This window comes from Leopardus geoffroyi, chromosome E2 (genome assembly GCF_018350155.1).
Source record: "Leopardus geoffroyi isolate Oge1 chromosome E2, O.geoffroyi_Oge1_pat1.0, whole genome shotgun sequence".
NCBI classification, from domain to species: Eukaryota; Metazoa; Chordata; class Mammalia; order Carnivora; family Felidae; genus Leopardus; species Leopardus geoffroyi.
Window position 1 is genome coordinate 1,674,256 of NC_059335.1, and position 16,401 is coordinate 1,690,656.

The following is a 16,401-nucleotide window of genomic DNA, read 5'->3' on the forward strand; positions in this document are numbered from 1 at the left end:
ATTCTAAATGGCATCAAAAACAATAAAATACCTAGGAATAAGTTTAACCATGGAAATGAAAGATCTGTACAACCAAACTATGAGATTCTATTGGAAGAAGTAAGACCCAATGGAAAGACAGTGTTCAGAGACTGGAAGAATACTGCTAAAATGTCCATGTTACCCAAAAGCTATCTATAGATTCAACTCAATCCCTATCAAAATTCCAATGGCACCTTTCCCAGGAACAGAAGAAACAACCTTAAAATTTGTATGGAACCACAAAAGTTCCTAATAACCAAGGCAATCACGAGAAAGAGCAGGTGGCATCACGTTTCCTGATTTCAAACTATACTACAAAGCTATAGTAACCAGAACAGTATGGAATTGGCATGAAAAACAGACCCACCCCAACGGAACAGAAGAGATTCAAAATCCCACAGATGTGGTCAACTAATATTTGAGGAGAGCCAAGAACATCCAATAGGGAAAAGAGAGTCTTTCCAGCAAACGGTATTGGAAAACTGGATAACTCCATGCAGAAAAATGAAATTGGACTCCTTACCCCACTCACAAAAATTAACTTGAAATGGATCGAAGACCTAAACATAAGACCTGATGCTACAAGATTCTGAGAAGAAAAAGGAAGCTCCAAAACGGTGGTTCTGGCAGTGATTTTTTTGGCTATGACACCAAAAGCACAAAGAAAAGAAAAAAGCAACAAGTGGGACTACATCAAATTTAAAAGCTTCGGGGTGCCTGGGTGGCGCAGTCGGTTAAGCGTCCGACTTCAGCCAGGTCACGATCTCGCGGTCCGTGGGTTCGAGCCCCGCGTCGGGCTCTGGGCTGATGGCTCGGAGCCTGGAGCCTGCTTCCGATTCTGTGTCTCCCTCTCTCTCTGCCCCTCCCCCGTTCATGCTCTGTCTCTCTCTGTCCCAAAAATAAATAAACGTTGAAAAAAAAAATTAAAAAAAAAAAAAAAAATTTAAAAGCTTCTACATCGCAAAAGAAGTATCTAAAAAAATAAAGAAAGACAAGAAAGACAACCTATGGAATGGGAGAGAATATTTGCAAACCATGTACAGACAAGGGGTTAATGTCCAAAATTTTACAAAGAATTCATATAACTTGGGGCACCTGGATGGCTCAGTTGGTTAAGCGTCTGACTTAGGCTCAGGTCATGATCTCACAGTTAGTGGGTTTGAGCCTCATGTCGGGCTCTGTACTGATGGCTCAGAGCCTGGAGTCTGCTTCAGATTCTGTGTGTGTCTCTCTCTGGCCCTCTCCTGCTTGTGCTCTGTATCTGTCTCTCTCTCAAAAATAAACACATTAAAAAAAAGAACTCCTACAACTCAGTAACAAAAAAAATCTGATTAAACCGTGGGCAGAGGAACCACACAGACATTTTTGCAAAGACATCCAAATGGCCAACAGGTACAGGAAAAGGTGCCCGTTATCACTAATCATCAGGGAAACGCAAATCAAAACCAGAATGTGGTATCACCTCACACCTGTCAGAAAGGCTAGTATCACGAGGACAAGAGATTAAATGTCAGCAAAGATGTGGAGAGAAGGGAACATTTGTGCACCGTTGGTGGGACTGTAAACTGGTCTGGTCACTTTGGAGAACAGTACGAAGCTTCTTCAAAACTTTAAAAACAGACCCACCATAGGGTCCAACAGTCCCACTTCTGGGTATATACATAACGAAGGGAAATGAAAACAAGATCTCAGAGATATCTGTACTCCCATGTTTATTAACATTGTACACGAGAGACAAGGTGTAGTGACAGCTTAAGTGTCCATCAAAGGATGAAGATGTGGTATCTATTCACAGTGGAATGTTATTCAGCCATTAGAAAAAAGGAAATGCTGCCATTTCTGACAATACAGATGGGCCTTGGGGACGTTACGCTAGGTGAGATAAGTCAAACACAGGAAGACAAATACTGTATTTTTTATACGAAGATTCTTAAAAGAAAAACAAAAAACTCTGAACTCAAATAAGAGAGTGGAATGATGGGTTACCAAAGGCTTGGCAGGGGACAGGGAGATGTTGTTTAAGGGCACATAATTGCAGCTACTAAGTAACTCCTGGAGATTTAACACACGGTACAGGGGTTACAAGGAACAAAACTGTATTACAAACATTAAACTTGGCAAGAGACTAGATGTGAACTGCTCCCACCACTAGGAACACAGGATACAGGATACCACCAGGATACAGAGGTTAATGTTACAATGGCAATCACGTCGCAATATAAATTCAACAAGATCAATGTTGAACACCTTAAACTTACATGTTATATGCCAATTATGTGATCTGTCAATTATATCTCAATACAGAATAAATGAAAAAATAACCTTAAATGGTCTTAAATGGTGCAGTAAAATGTACCCATTCATATATTTGTTCTTAGCTCCTTAGATATGAGATAATTTTAGGTAACAATATTTTTAGTATTCTAATTTCTTTTAAGTTTTTAAGTGCTTCATAAATCAAGACTTCACATTTATCACAAAGACTTATGACCCTTAATGATTAAGTAGGGTTTTTTTTTTTGTTTTGTTTTTTTAACAAAAAAGGATTTCAGTAAATATTTGCAGAGCTGCACCAAGTGTCCAGCTCTCCTGACACGGAATGGCCGGGAATGTATTAAGTCAGGTGGCGGGGGGAGGCCCCTTCACCTCGCCCATACTGCTCCCACCTGCCCCCCCCCCCCTTAAACTGCTAACGAATTGTCATGGGTTTGGCAGGGAAACCTGAAAGAAACCACATGTACTCCTTTTTCTGTCACATCTACCTCTTTTCTTCCTCTTCCCTTATGCCTTTGCTCTCTTTTTTAAAATACTCTGGAATCACTCTTCAGGGCATACTGAAACCAAGCTAGGGCTGAAGGCTTTGTAATTACACAGCAACTGCTGGTTTTCTCTCCTTTGTAAGTTCTTATTCATAGAGTATGGTCCTAGCCGGGTGGATCATACAACAGTAAGAGATGAACCGCTTCAGAAGATCTTCTCACAACGATGACACTTACGGGGTTTCTCTTTGGTATAATTTTTCAGATGCTTGGCAGGAGGTTTCCTCTGGCAAAGTTTCCTCAGGACTTACATTCAAAAGGCTTCTCCTCAGTATGAGTTCTCTGGTGCTGACTGAGGGAAGTCCATTTGCAAAAGGCTTTCCCACATGTCTGACGCTCACAGGGTTTCTCCCCAATACGAATACTTAGGGGGCGGGGGGAGCGATGAATGAAGGCTGAGCGTGCATCCACATTCACTGTGTTCACAAGGTTTTCCCCACTGTGACTCCTTGTGCTGACTTCGGGAAAAGAGGTCACAGAAGGCTCTCGGATCTTCTTCTCATTCCAAGGGTTCTCCTGCAGTGTGGACTCTATCATGCCAGAAATAAAAGCGGTGACTGGAGGCCTTTCCACAGCACTGCATTCAGGGCTTCTCTCCTGGGAAAACACTTATGCGATCAGCAAGAGAACAGCGGTCACAAGAGGCTTACCCCCTCACTTTGTACTCGAAGACACTTTCTCTTGGGTGGGCAAAACTATTCTGGACAAAGGCGGAGCTGTCCCCGATTCTCCTCCGTTCCTGGCATTCGTAAGGCTTCTCCCAGCGTGAATCTGCCTGTGCCACGGGAGGTCTGGCCCGCAGCCGAAAGCCCTACTGCACTTGGAAACTCTCCCATGGCTTCACTTGAGGTAAACCCTCACGTGCTCACTGAGGCCTGCCTTCTCGAGAAAGGCTTTCTCACGTTCAGGGCAGTCCCGGGCTTCCCTTCAGCACAACTGCTGTTGCCAAACAACACGCCACCATCTGTTGAACCTTCCTCTCGTAGATTCTTCCCATAGACCACCGATGGTTTACGTGGACTGTGTGAGTGGTTCACGGAAGGCGCCCCACTGAGACTTGCTCCCGTGAAAGCCTCAAAGGCAGATCAGCTGTGCTCGGAGCTCACCTTCCCCGGGAGACTCTCCGTGTGGCTCAAGTACCTCTCCGCTGGCCCTCGTTGTTCCCGGTTCACCCCAACCATGAGCCCCATGAGATGCTCTGAGTCAACCAAGCCTGGAGAGAGGCTGCCTCCCACAAGCGGAAGGCTTTATGGTCTCAGGTTGTGCTTTCTTGCCTAAAGGAAATCGGATACACAAAAGGACCCCCACGCTCAGGGCCTAGTGTGGTTTCTCCCCACCGTGAAGGGCCTGGTGCTGGACAAGTCCACAGCTGACCACAGAGGTCCTCCCACCCTCCCTGCAGGTACGGGCCTTCTTCGCCCCATGGCATCTGCTGACCTTCACAAATCAGGCCAGGCTCCTTACTTTCTAAAAAAATTTTCTCCACTCCACTGCTTCTGCATCTGGTCAAGATTTATACTACCCAGAAGTCTCTCCTACAGGGACTCTTGCGCTGGTGTTGCCGTGTTGCCCAGATGGTGTTCCCCGTGGCTCAGCCAGGTGCAAAGATGTCTGTCAAGAATGGGCCACGTGTGTCACAGGGGTGAGCCTTTCGGGGGGAAGGACCTGCCTGGGGAGTTCTCATCTGTGACACCCACTGATGGGGAGCATCAGAAGGTGCAGCCTCATCCTTCACTGCATGCCGACAGCCTGATGGAAGATAAATGCCGGTGAAGTGCAGGTTTAATGGGTGGCCTGTGGCACCCCATAACAAATGTGTGTCTGATGCAACCAGGAAGTAGTCCATGGGGCCGCTGGCACGACAGGGGAGCCAGAATCAGGATCAGGAAGGGCAGCTGTGTGCCGCGGGTCTCTAAAGGTCAGAGAATGAAGGAGACCACACAGGGAGAGGGGACAAGGATGGATGGAGTATAGGATAAGGAGAGGCAGGGGCTCCAAACCACTCCCCTGCCAGTGGTCGTCCGGCAAGGCCTTGTTCCTTGTGACGGTGAGTGCCGTGCAAAAGGGTCTGTCCCGGGCCAGAAAATTCTGGTTGGAATGGAATACTTTGTTTTCAAGGAAAACTGAAGGATATGAGCACAACTCACGACCTGTTAAAAAAGAGCCAATGCCGCAAAGCACTGCATGGAGCACCAAGAGGGGAAAAGGTGTGGAGATGGGAAGGGCGGGGGACCAACAGGTGACTGAGGACAGAGTAAAAGTGATAAGTGGGCAAAGTGTCACAAACGGGGAAGAAAAAGTGGGATGAGGTCAGCCGCTGGTTGTGGCATCAGGACGCTAGGAGAGACAGCACAGGTTGCTGGTAGAAGGCGAAGCCAGCCCTCACGCGACCATTCCCGTGGCTTCCACTCACCGGGGCCGGGCCTCCTTCAGGTCTTCTCTGCTGTAGTTGCCACTGCGTCTACCTTCTCAGGCACCCTGCGTTCCCCTCCGGCTGCATTTGGGAAACAACATGGGTTCTGGAAACTGCAAGCCCTACGGGGAAAGAAGAGCTGGTTGAGTGGCTAGCAGTACCCACGGTGACCCTCTCCAGAAGGAAGAAAATTAAGTATTTAAAAAACAAGCTTCGACACAGTCTTGCAGGAACAGCTCACTGTTCTTCACAAGGAGTGACCACACGGGGCCTGCGATTCTTGAAGAGTCAGGCCCCAGGATATGTCAATTAGAGGAAGCGGGCAGACTCTGGGCAGACCCTGAGAGATCAGGGATTTGGGTAATCACCCGGCCAAGGTGTGGCCAGGCCATATTTGTTGGGCAGAATACAAGACTCCTCACCCCCAAATCCTTCATTTCAAAGCTTTGGGACAGAAGAGGCTGGGGCTGCTCGAAGAGAAGAGGAAACAGTGTTCATTGCCCAGCTCTGGTACCCATACCACCTAGTCCAGGGAGCTAAGGAAAGGGATCATGCCATGATGGTACTGTCAGACAGAAAGCTGCCCTCTGGGGAAAAAGGGAAGAGCAAAACTCAGCCCAGGAAATTGGGAATCATACCTACCCCCAGGTATCCACGTCCCTGTTAAGTCTTTCTAGCCGAGCAGGGGCTGAACCTAAAAATTCCTTTTTAATGAACAGATTATGGCAAAAATGATAGGATGTCACTTCCGAGAATAAGTTACAAAAATACCAGCCTCTATATTGGATGCTGTCTCTTGCTCATGGGAATCAGCTGCTCTGTGGTGATCTACTTATGGAGAAGACATCATAGCAAGAGACTGAGGGAGGGTTCGGGACAAAAGCCAACAAGAAAATGACTAATTAGTCCAACAGCCTCCTGCTCGTGTGCATGACCTTGACAGGAGGTTCATCTCCAGTTGAGCCTTCAGATGAGACAGCAGCCCTGGAGAGTCTGACAACAAGGTTATGAAAGACCTTGAGCTAAAGATACCCACGTGAGATATGCCTGATTTCTGACTCACAGAAACTGTGAGATAATACACATTTGTCGTCATCCCACTAACCTCTGGGATAATTTGCCACATAGCAACAGATAACCACAGCAGGACCTTACCCAGTGAGGACACAAGTGCAAAGTTCTCCAGCATCACATCACGGTACAGGAGTCTCTGAGCCTCCTCAAGGAGCTCCCACTCCTCCCGGGAGAAGTACACGAACACATCCTCAAAGGTCACACAGCCCTGTCGTGATGGGGGGACAGTTGAGCCACAGGCAAGAGGACTCCCCAGTCAATCCACTCACACGACCACCCCGGTCCCTCTCCTCCCAGCTCCCGACTCAGAGGAGACACCAGGTCTTGGCGCCACTAGTGCCTGCTCTCTTCTCACGTCCCTCTGAGCACTGGGTGCAGAGCAGAGCCAGGCAGGTGGGCAGGTGGGTACTGGGCAAGCTCTGGACGCCAAACACTCGTGCTGGCCGGTTCTCCCGGTGTCCTCCAGACCATGCCTCCCAGACACAACCAAACTTGGGCTCAGCCTTCTCCCAGAAGCCCCCACTACTAGGGCCTCAGGGCTCTCAGTTCATTTCTTCTCTCACTTCCAGTCTCCACCATCGAGTGACGTCTGCGTCAGCCCCCCTCTCCTCAGCTCCAAACTTGCAGCAGAGAGGCGCAGCCTCCCGGCCTGCCATTCCACTACTCTCTGATCCCAAAAGACACAACGGAGGCTCTGTTCACTCCCAGCTCAACCCCACGTCCAAGTTCCCCGTTCCCTTGCGCCTGCTCCCGTAACTGGGTCGCCCTTCCAGTGTTATTCCCTGGGCCGTCCGTAACCGGAACACACGCGCCCTAGATCAGGATCCTGGGCCAGAGGGCCCTCCTCCAGGGACTCCACGACCGAGAACCGGGGGAGATAAGGCAGAGCCTCACCGCCACCATCGGCCACAAGGAGGAGCGGTGACCGTGAGGGTGACCCTTCACTCACCTGCGCCGGATTCATCCGTGCTGCCGCCCCTGACACCACCGGGGGACCGAGTGGGCCAAGCGGGACCCTGAGAGGCGGGTGACCAGTGCGGGTCCCGAAGGCTTAGCCTGGGCGGGGTCACCTGCAGCTGCTTGTGGCGCTCCGAGCCTCGCTAGACGACGGTGTAAGTGCTCGCAAGGCTCGGGCCGCCGCCTTCGGGGACCTCGGCGACGGAGCGCGGGGGCGGGGGCCGGAGAAGGCGCAGTCCCTGCGGCGCCCGTCCCACAGCCGGGCACAGTCTAGGGGAGATGGAGCCGACGCCCGGGCGTCACGACTCGCACAGGGCGCGGGGGCGGTCCCCGCAACGTCACTCTACCGCCCGGCGCGGCCCCGAGTGGCCCGGCGTGCACCCCAGTCCACGTGGTCGTGGGCCGACCAGCCGCCGCTCACTAAGGGATGCGCTCCTGCGGCGCGACCGGAAGTCCCGCCCCGACCCCGCAGGAAACGCCCCTCCCGGGCTTCTGCGGCCCCTTTCCCAGGGCGGAAGCGCGCAGCACCCATTTCTGGGTAACGTAGTTTGCGCGCGCGCGCCACTTCCTGTCCCCACGGCAACGACAAGGGCCTGCAGGAACGCGCCGGGAATAGAGCCCCAGGTTTCCCAGTAAAGAAAAGCGCACCAATTCCTGTGGGCGAGGGGCGAAGCCTCGTCCCCAGGAACTGGCGTCGCGGGACCAGGGGACCTCTCTGTGGCCCGCCGCGACCCGATGTGTCAGAAACTGCGAACGGGGATCAGCTTTGTCTTAAGGATCCTGCCGCGGTGCCCAGATTTGAGAACCACAGCTCTACCGTGACGAGACTGGGCACTAAGTCTCTCGGAACTTGAAGTGCCTGTCACGCGGTTAGTGCTCAGTAAGTACTTAGTATTGTCATTGTCGTTACCATTAACACGCTGCAGAGGGAGGCGCGGTCGGGGTCGCCTCTTCGTAGGATCCTTGGCATTGCTCATGGAAACAGAAAATAGAAGGACTTCTTGACTCGCAAAGCAGCCTCACAGGTCCTGATGACAAATTTTACATAAAAGCACAGATTTGAACTATTTGGCTTATTTCGTTATTTTTTAAAGAACGCGGCAGGAGGGTTTCGTAAACTACAGGGAGGCACGTTGCCCAAGACGCGCATTATTACAGGTCTCATGATTCAGATCTAGGGAACATCATGACCCACTGCTGTCAGGCCTAAGTGGAGGGCGGAGATGACATGGTCTCACGTTTGTGGCGTGACTTTCATCTAGTTCACAGTACCCAGGACCTCTGTCTCTCCCCCGTTGTGCCCTTCCGACACTCAGGGCAGGTAGGCCCAGGTACAGATATGATTATGAAGCTCAAAGGCTTCAGGTCCTTATCAAAACATCCTCACCAGCAGCCCATCACCTGAACTTGCAGTTCCCAAAGGAGCACTAAATCCTGGGGAGGTGTGAAATATAAGACCCCTGAGGATATCCCCAGAATTGTGCACAAATGTGAGAACGATTTCACAGTCGCTTCTGTGTATATTCAGTTGGTCACAGCTCATTCACATGGTCCCAACATAAGTGTAAGGAAAGCTAAGATACATCCCAGGTGTCCAGGCAGAAAAAATGGGATTAGTCAGCATCCAGCCGCCTTCTGTCACAACCCATCAGTTTGGTCACCAGATACATATTTTTATATTGCTCCTATGCATTCTATACTGTCACTCTTTTATTATTCCAACAACTCAAACCCCATCTAAATACTGAAACCATCTCACTGATACACTCTCTACTGTGTGTTGTTCTTTGCATCAGTTTCAAACACTATTCCTTAACACCAGGAAACTATCCACACAAAGTAAATTACTTCCACTCACATCCAGTGTATGGTGGGTCAGGAACACATGGAAAGACACAGTGAAGGTGCCAAAAACAATCATCCACATAGATTTTTATACTCCCAATAGTGTTTTTCAAGAAAGAGCCTGAAATAAGACTGTATGAGGCCTAAAATGAAAAATTTAATAGAAAACTAACCCACACAAAATGAATCTTGAAGTTTACATTTAAAATTTGATCAAAGGGGGCACCTGAGTAGCTCAATCAGTTAAGCATCCAACTCTTGGTTTTGGCTCAGGTCATGATCTCACAGGTTTTTTTGTTGTTGTTGTTGTTAAAGTTTATTATTTTGAGAGAGAGAGAGAGAGATGGCACACAAGGTGGGGAGGGGCAGAGAGAGAGAGGAACGGAGGGAGGGAGAAAGAGAATCCCAACCAAGAATGATCTCACAGTTCTTGAGTTCGAGCCCTGCATCTGGCTCTCACTGACAGTGCGAAATCTGCTTCAGAGCCCCCTTCTCTCTCTGCCCTCTCCCTGCTTTCTTGTTCTCTGTCTCAAAATAAACTCTTAAAAAAAAAAGAAACATTAAAGTTTGATCAAAGGAAAGTGATGCCAGGTGAAAGGTGTGAACTGACAAAAGGAATGAAGATCCAGGAGAAAGATGATCTGTGAATTAATACAATTACTCACTAACTGTATAACACATGAACAACATCTCCTTTTTGAGTAAAATGATAGAATGACAATGCAATCCTCAATAATATCCTTTATATTGTGCAAGAGAAGGGGAAATGTATTAATGCTATATTCTGTTGTTACAGACGTGTTTTATAATTTTTAGCTTAAAGACGAATAAAATAGGACCAGATACATTCCCAACTGAAAGCAAAGTTTAGGGGCACCTGGGTGGCTCAGTCGGTTGAGTGTCCACCTTCGGCTCAGGTCATGATCTCACAGTCTGTGAGTTCGAGCCCTGCGTCAGGCTCTATGCTGACAGTTCAGAGCCTGGAGCCTGCTTTGGATTCTGTGTCTCCCTCTCTCTCTGCCCCTCCCCCATTCACTCTCTCTCCTTCAAAAATAAACAAACATTAAAAAAAAATTTAAAGCAAAGTTTAGAATGCAAATAGTCTGTACAAATTTTTAAAAGAAAGTATAAGTAACAGAACTGAAGCAAAGATAAGCACAAAATAGGAAGATGAATTTGAACCCAAACATACCAGCTATCACATGAAAGGAGTATGGAATAAATGTTTGAATTAGTAATTTTAGTGGGTTGAAATATCTGGCAATATTCAGTTTATAAGTCATACTTGTAAGATAAGATGTTATAGAGATAGGTGAAATAAAAGTTTGGAAATATATACCTTACAATTATTAAGTTAAAAACATACAAAAAATGTGTTTGTATCTGAAAAATAGATACAAAGAAAAAAACGTCAACTGGGAGACATACTTTAAATTATTTAAAATTTTTCTTATTAAGTTTATTTTTGAGAGCGCAAGTGAGGGGGGGAGGGGCAGAGAGTGAGGGAGAGAGAGAGAATCCCAAGCAGGCTCTGCACTGTCAACATAGAGCCTGATGTGGGGCTCGAACTCATGAACCATGAGATCATGACCTGAGCTGAAGTTGGACGCTTAACTGACTGAGTCACCCAGGCGCCCCTGTATACAATTCTTAACATCATTTCAAACTACATAGTTTGAAACAACAATCGTACTGTAAGAATAGAGTTAAATCTTGGATATTCTCCTACGTTATCTCAGTAACTGATTTTTAAAAGGCAGGCGTAACATTGTAAGTTTGCCTTAGATTTACACACCAAGGTGGACAAATCTGGCCTGATGGATACATAAAGAACTGCAGACACAGACTACAGGATGTTTGCTTTTTAGCACAAAGTAAGGGTGTATAAAACTGACGATACAGGGGCCCCTGGGTAGCTCAGTTGGTTAAGCATCCAACTCTGGATTTAGGCTCAGGTCATGATCTCACAGTCGTGAGATCGAGCCCCACGTGGGGCCCTACACTGGGAGATTCTCTCTCCCTCTGCCCGTTCCCCACTTGTGCACACACTCTCTATTGCAAATTAAGAGAAAAACCAACTGACTATATAGCGTAATTAAAAAAAAAATCTCTTCAACTTGCATGGAGTGAAATAAAGAATGCAATCAGGGTAGAAAATATCTGAAAAAATTTAAACATGTGCTTGGAAAATTAAGTTCCAAAATACTAAATAACCCCATGCCTAAAGAGTGGAAAGATAATACAAACAGAACTATATTTTTTGAAAATAAGGACATCCCCAGTGCCATCTTGACAGAACTTTTGTAAGTAGTCTGATGAACAGTATTCAGACAAGTTAGGAGAAATAGATGGGGTCTACCCTTGAGTATGGGTTTGGGTTAGTCAGTGGACTTCTCTGCACTTAAGTTTTCTTATCACGTGGAAGGGGTCTCTATGGTTCTTTAAGATGCTCAATGTCTATTATTCAAAGCATACTTTTGTTTTCAAATTTTTATAGAACAGAGGGCACCTGGATGGCTCAGTCAGTTAAGCAGCCAACTCTTGGTTTTGGCTCAGGTTTATGAGATCAAGCCCCACATTGGGCTCTGCACTGACAGCACAAGAGCCTGTTTGGGATTCTCGCTGTCTCTCTGCCCCTCCCCCACTTGCACTCTCTCAAAAATCAATATTAAAAAATATAAAATTAGTATAGAATATTCAACTCGAAGCTTTACTTTACAGTATACCAAAAATGATGACATTCCTACATGTTCTCATGAGGTGCAATTAATGAATTCCATTAAAAGGAACACCATTTAATGTGTATAATGAAAGGATGATGAGACAGATATACATTCATCCCCCAAATCTTTAAAAATAAAAGAATAATATATCCAGGTAATACAAAAAAGCATCTGTAAAGCATTATTCCATTCATATACATTTCAAAGTCAGACAAAAACAAACACCATTTGCAATACACATTTAAGTTGTCAAACTACAAAGAAAAGAGAATGAGTAAAGCAAAATTCCGGATGGTGTTCTCTGAAATGAAGGACAGGATTTGCAATCTCGTGGGTTCATACCTGGCATGCGAAGATTGCCATGTTCCATTTTTCACTGGGGGGAGGGGATGCATTAGTATTAATTTATTGCATTGATATTTTTTCCTCTTTTTCATACATGTGTAATTCAATGAGATTAAATGGGCAAACCTTAAAGTGTAGTTTGAAGTCTCATTTGTGTTTCATGTGCAGCCCCTGGTGCACCCTGGGGCAGAGAGAGCATGCCCCGTAACTTCTCAGCACGTATTGGCCTCACCTAAGACTACACAAACATGACCGCTAGTATGTTGTCACCATGGATTAGGTTTTCCTGGTCATGAACCCATCTACAGAATTCTGCAGGATTACTACCTCGTGTCCAATGTGCATCTCCCCTCCGAGCATTGTTGCGTGGATGCAGCAGTCTTAATCTCTGTGCTTCCCTCCAATGAATGAATGGGAGAAATTAAGCTCCTTAGAGATAACTGTCATCTGAATTATTTCCAGTTCGTGATTATGAAATTGTTACAAATTTTTGTGTATAGGCATTTTGGTGTAAAAAGCACTTGTTCCTAATGGGTATGCCCCAAAGTGATTAGCTTGGTTATAAAATGTTTAAAAGTATTGTAAAATCTTTACCTCAGACCATATATAAGTATTAACTCAAAATGGGCCTAGACCATAACGTAATTATGAAAACCATAAGATGTCTAGAAGAAAGCATAACTCAAAGTTTTGCAACCTTGCATTGGACAAGCTCCTAAAATTAGAGAGTTTGACACAAAAAGGACACATCAAACAAACAAAAAACAATGAATTATTGATTACATTAATGTTAAAAACATCTGTTCATCAAAAGACACTACTAAAACAAAGAGATAAGCCAACAATTGAGAGAAACTACTTGCAAAACACACATCTGATAAAGGAGTAGCATCCAGAATATTAAAACAAATTCTGACAAACCATGTTAGAAAAAAAAAAAAATTTAACGTTTGCTTACTTTTGAGAGACAGAGAGCGACAGAGCACAAGTAGGGGAGGGGCAGAGACAGAGAGAGACACACAAAATCTGAAGCAGGCTCCAGGCTCTGAGCTGTCAGCACAGAGCCTGACGTGGGGCTTGAACCCATGAACCGTGAGATCGTGACCTGAGCCGAAGTCGGACGCGTAACTGACTGAGCCATCCAGGTGCCCTGGAAAAAAATTTTATTTAAAAAAAAATTTTTTTTTTACATTTATTTATTTTTGAGAGAGAGAGAGAGAGCGTGCGCACCTGAGCAGGGGAGGGGCAGAGAGAGAGGGAGACATAGAATCAGAAGCAGGCTCCACACTCCGAGCTGTCAGCACAGAGCCTGATGTGGGGCTTGAACCCATGAACCGTGGGACCGTGACCTGAGCCAAAGTCGGATGCTTAACCGACTGAGCCACCCAGGCGCCCCTGGAAAAAATTTTCTAATGGGCAAAGAAAGGATTTGATCAAGCAACCAAAGATCTAGAATGATCATTGAACAGGTGCTCAGTATCATGAGTCATTCTGGCAATGCCACCTAAAACTATACTACAGTAATGAAGCACCTGCTAGAATTGCTAAAATTAAAAAGACCGACAATACCAAGTGCTGCTGAGGATGCAGAACAGCTAGCATTCCCATACACTGTTGGCGAGAACGCCGACTGGGACGGCCATTTCAGAGAACGACTGGCAGTTCCCTACACAGACAGCTGTACACGTGCTACAGGACACTGTACTCCTCCAGTTATGCAAGTGAAAATGTCTCCTTCCAAACATCTGTTGAAATATTCAGGGAAGTTTTGTTCACAATAGTCCAAAACATGGAAATGTTTTCCATAAACTGGAAATGGGTGAAGAAATTATAGCACATACAGAAAACAAGAGACTACTCGGTTTTACGTAAAAGAAATAGAAACAACACGGCTGAATCGAGATAAAGAGGAAGACACAGAATCCAAAGCAGGCTCCAGGCTCTGAGCTGTCAGCACAGAGCCTGATGTGGGGCTCCAACTCAACAAACTGTGAGATCATGACCTGAGCCAAAACCAAGAGATGGATGCTTAACCAACTGAGCCACCCAGGCGCCCCAAGATATATTCTTAAAAGTGAGATGATTAAATGCAAATTATACTTCAATACATTTTTTAAATAAATAAGGGATATTTAAAGTTTAAGATAACATGATTCAGTTCAGATACTTCCCTAGACTTGTCCAAAAGAACAAGGAAGGAATGTAAAGAAAGTATGCAAGAAAGCAGTACAAATTTTGTTCTATGGTAGGTGAAAATTTTGGGAGAAAGACTTAGAAAAGAGAATGGCAAGAAAAAAAAAAAAAAGAAAGAAAAGAAAATGGCATATCATTTTATAGGCTGAACATATTAACATCACAAGGGGAAAGCTGCAGAGAGCCATGGTGTGGGGGCAGGTAGCACAGAACCCACGGGGAAGTGCACACTGGGGTTGCCATGTTGTAGGAAGAATAACACAAAATTTCACCTGAGGTTCCTTTCATCAGTGAGAAGCAGTGGAGTGGAGGTCCAGAAATGGTGATAACAAAGCCAGAAAATAGTGTTCATCTGAATAGCTGAATTCTTCAGATATTTTAGCTTACTTTACGAACATCTAGGATTTCACCCGTGTAGAGAAGAGCTGCTCGAAGAAAATGGGTCAGAAAAGATGATGATAAGGGCAGGTATTTGGTGGAGAAAGCAAGTATGTTCAAGCAGTAAATATAAAAATTGGAACCCCGAGAGAAGGCTAAAATGATGCTGAAAAACATGAACACACTTGGAAGTGAGGAGTAGGCAGAGGTTTGTGGGGTGGGGCATATGGGGATCCAGGCTTTTCCAGAATTCCCCCACAGCCTGAAGCAGCTCAAAATGTGGGGCTTACAATTACCCTGGGTCTAGGGTCTGGTATGGCTGCTGCCACAGAATGGGGCAATCAGGGGGCCTTTGGGGGAGTGTGGAGTAGTATCTACACGTGAGAGTGGGAAAACGAAAACGGGGGGAGGACAGCAAATGTGGAAACAGAACTTGTTCCTTTAGATATTTTATGGCAGAAAACCGTGAGAGGATTACTGGGGCCTGGGGGTATACCTGAGACATGAGCTTGGAATGCACAGGAGTGAGGGCAGGCAGGGAGACGGACAAGGGGGAAGGCCCTACGGTTTCCATTAGTGAGGGGGCTGACGTCATGGGCAAGTGTGGCTCCTTCCTGCGGGGACCCTCTGGTAAGACTTGTGGGAAAGTGGGTTATATAGGGAACGGGGGAACCAACAGTGTTGGCTACAGAAACTCCCTTGCAAGACCTCAGTCCATTTGTGTCTACACTGGGATCGCATCTTCAGTGTGATGGCCAGCTGGTGTTGGCAGATCAAGTAATCAATACACCTTTATAACGGTATCTGCAGAGGCCCTTTTGGCAGAGAAGTTAATACCATACCCAGAAATAACTATCAACCCCAGTAAGGACGAATCACTTCCCCACAGTAAGAAACAGACCTGATGTAAGCAATCTGCCACCAAGTGGCAGTTTGGTCTCCTAGAGAACGTATCGTATCATGATCTTAGCGTCGGTCTTTGTAACTGGCACGTCAGAGGTTCAGTTAGTGAAGTGGCTATTTCAGTTGTGGGGAGGCGGACGCCATGCTGCAGGGCTCACCTAAAAGCTCCATTTCCGCCACCCCAAGGTGCAAAGACTGGGAAGGCTGAGGGCTGAGCCTGGCTAACCTCGACTACTCTGCAATGGGTGCCTGCAGGCGCTGATGGGGAACACACGTATCCCTTCACTGCACCCCCTCTAGTAACTGCGTGCTCCTGTTCCGTACAAACATATCACTTGTCTGCTACTCTTGATTCTTCAGTGCTGCTCAACAACCAGACAAGCCATCTGCCACAAAAGTACACATATTGCCTTACTTCAGGCCACCTGTCCTAATGCAAAATGATACCCAATTGTCCTGGTCCAAGATCTGGCCACAGAGAGGACTTCTCCACACCAGTATCCTTCGGGGCCACTCTAAGTGAGATGTGATCACCAGTTCCTTTGCAGCCGACCTCCCACTCGCCCCCAAAGAGGAAGCAGATCCATTTGTAACCAAGGCCTGGGCTTTTCCTAATCAACTAGCCAACCAAAGGGGCAAGAGTCTAGTTCCACTTTTGATGTTTGGTTGTTGCCCACTTTTGATCCCCACTGTCCCCTTCTGCACCCCCGCCCCCCCCCCCCAGTTTGGG

The 16,401-nt window shown here is 46.6% G+C and overlaps 1 protein-coding gene and 1 long non-coding RNA gene across 3 annotated transcripts in view; both read right to left on the reverse strand.

Moving 5' to 3' along the window:
* Window positions 1–7,462, reverse strand: part of LOC123577872 (zinc finger protein 304-like) — a 573,883-nt gene extending 566,421 nt beyond the window's left edge. Inside the window, exon 1 of the mRNA XM_045440217.1 lies at window positions 7,277–7,462. Coding sequence (XP_045296173.1) covers window positions 7,277–7,291 — 15 coding nt within the window. The 5' untranslated portion in view covers window positions 7,292–7,462. The remainder of the gene's footprint in view (window positions 1–7,276) is intronic.
* LOC123577942 lies at window positions 1,717–6,535 on the reverse strand. 2 transcript variants are annotated; one of them, XR_006702131.1, is made up of 3 exons: window positions 6,409–6,535; window positions 5,254–5,375; window positions 1,717–4,589 (listed from the first exon to the last, which is right to left on the reverse strand). It is a non-coding gene; the product is annotated as an uncharacterized LOC123577942 (long non-coding RNA). The 2 variants fall into 2 exon arrangements; XR_006702130.1 differs by having other exon boundaries at window positions 1,717–5,375.
* Window positions 7,463–16,401: the final 8,939 nt, after the last annotated feature.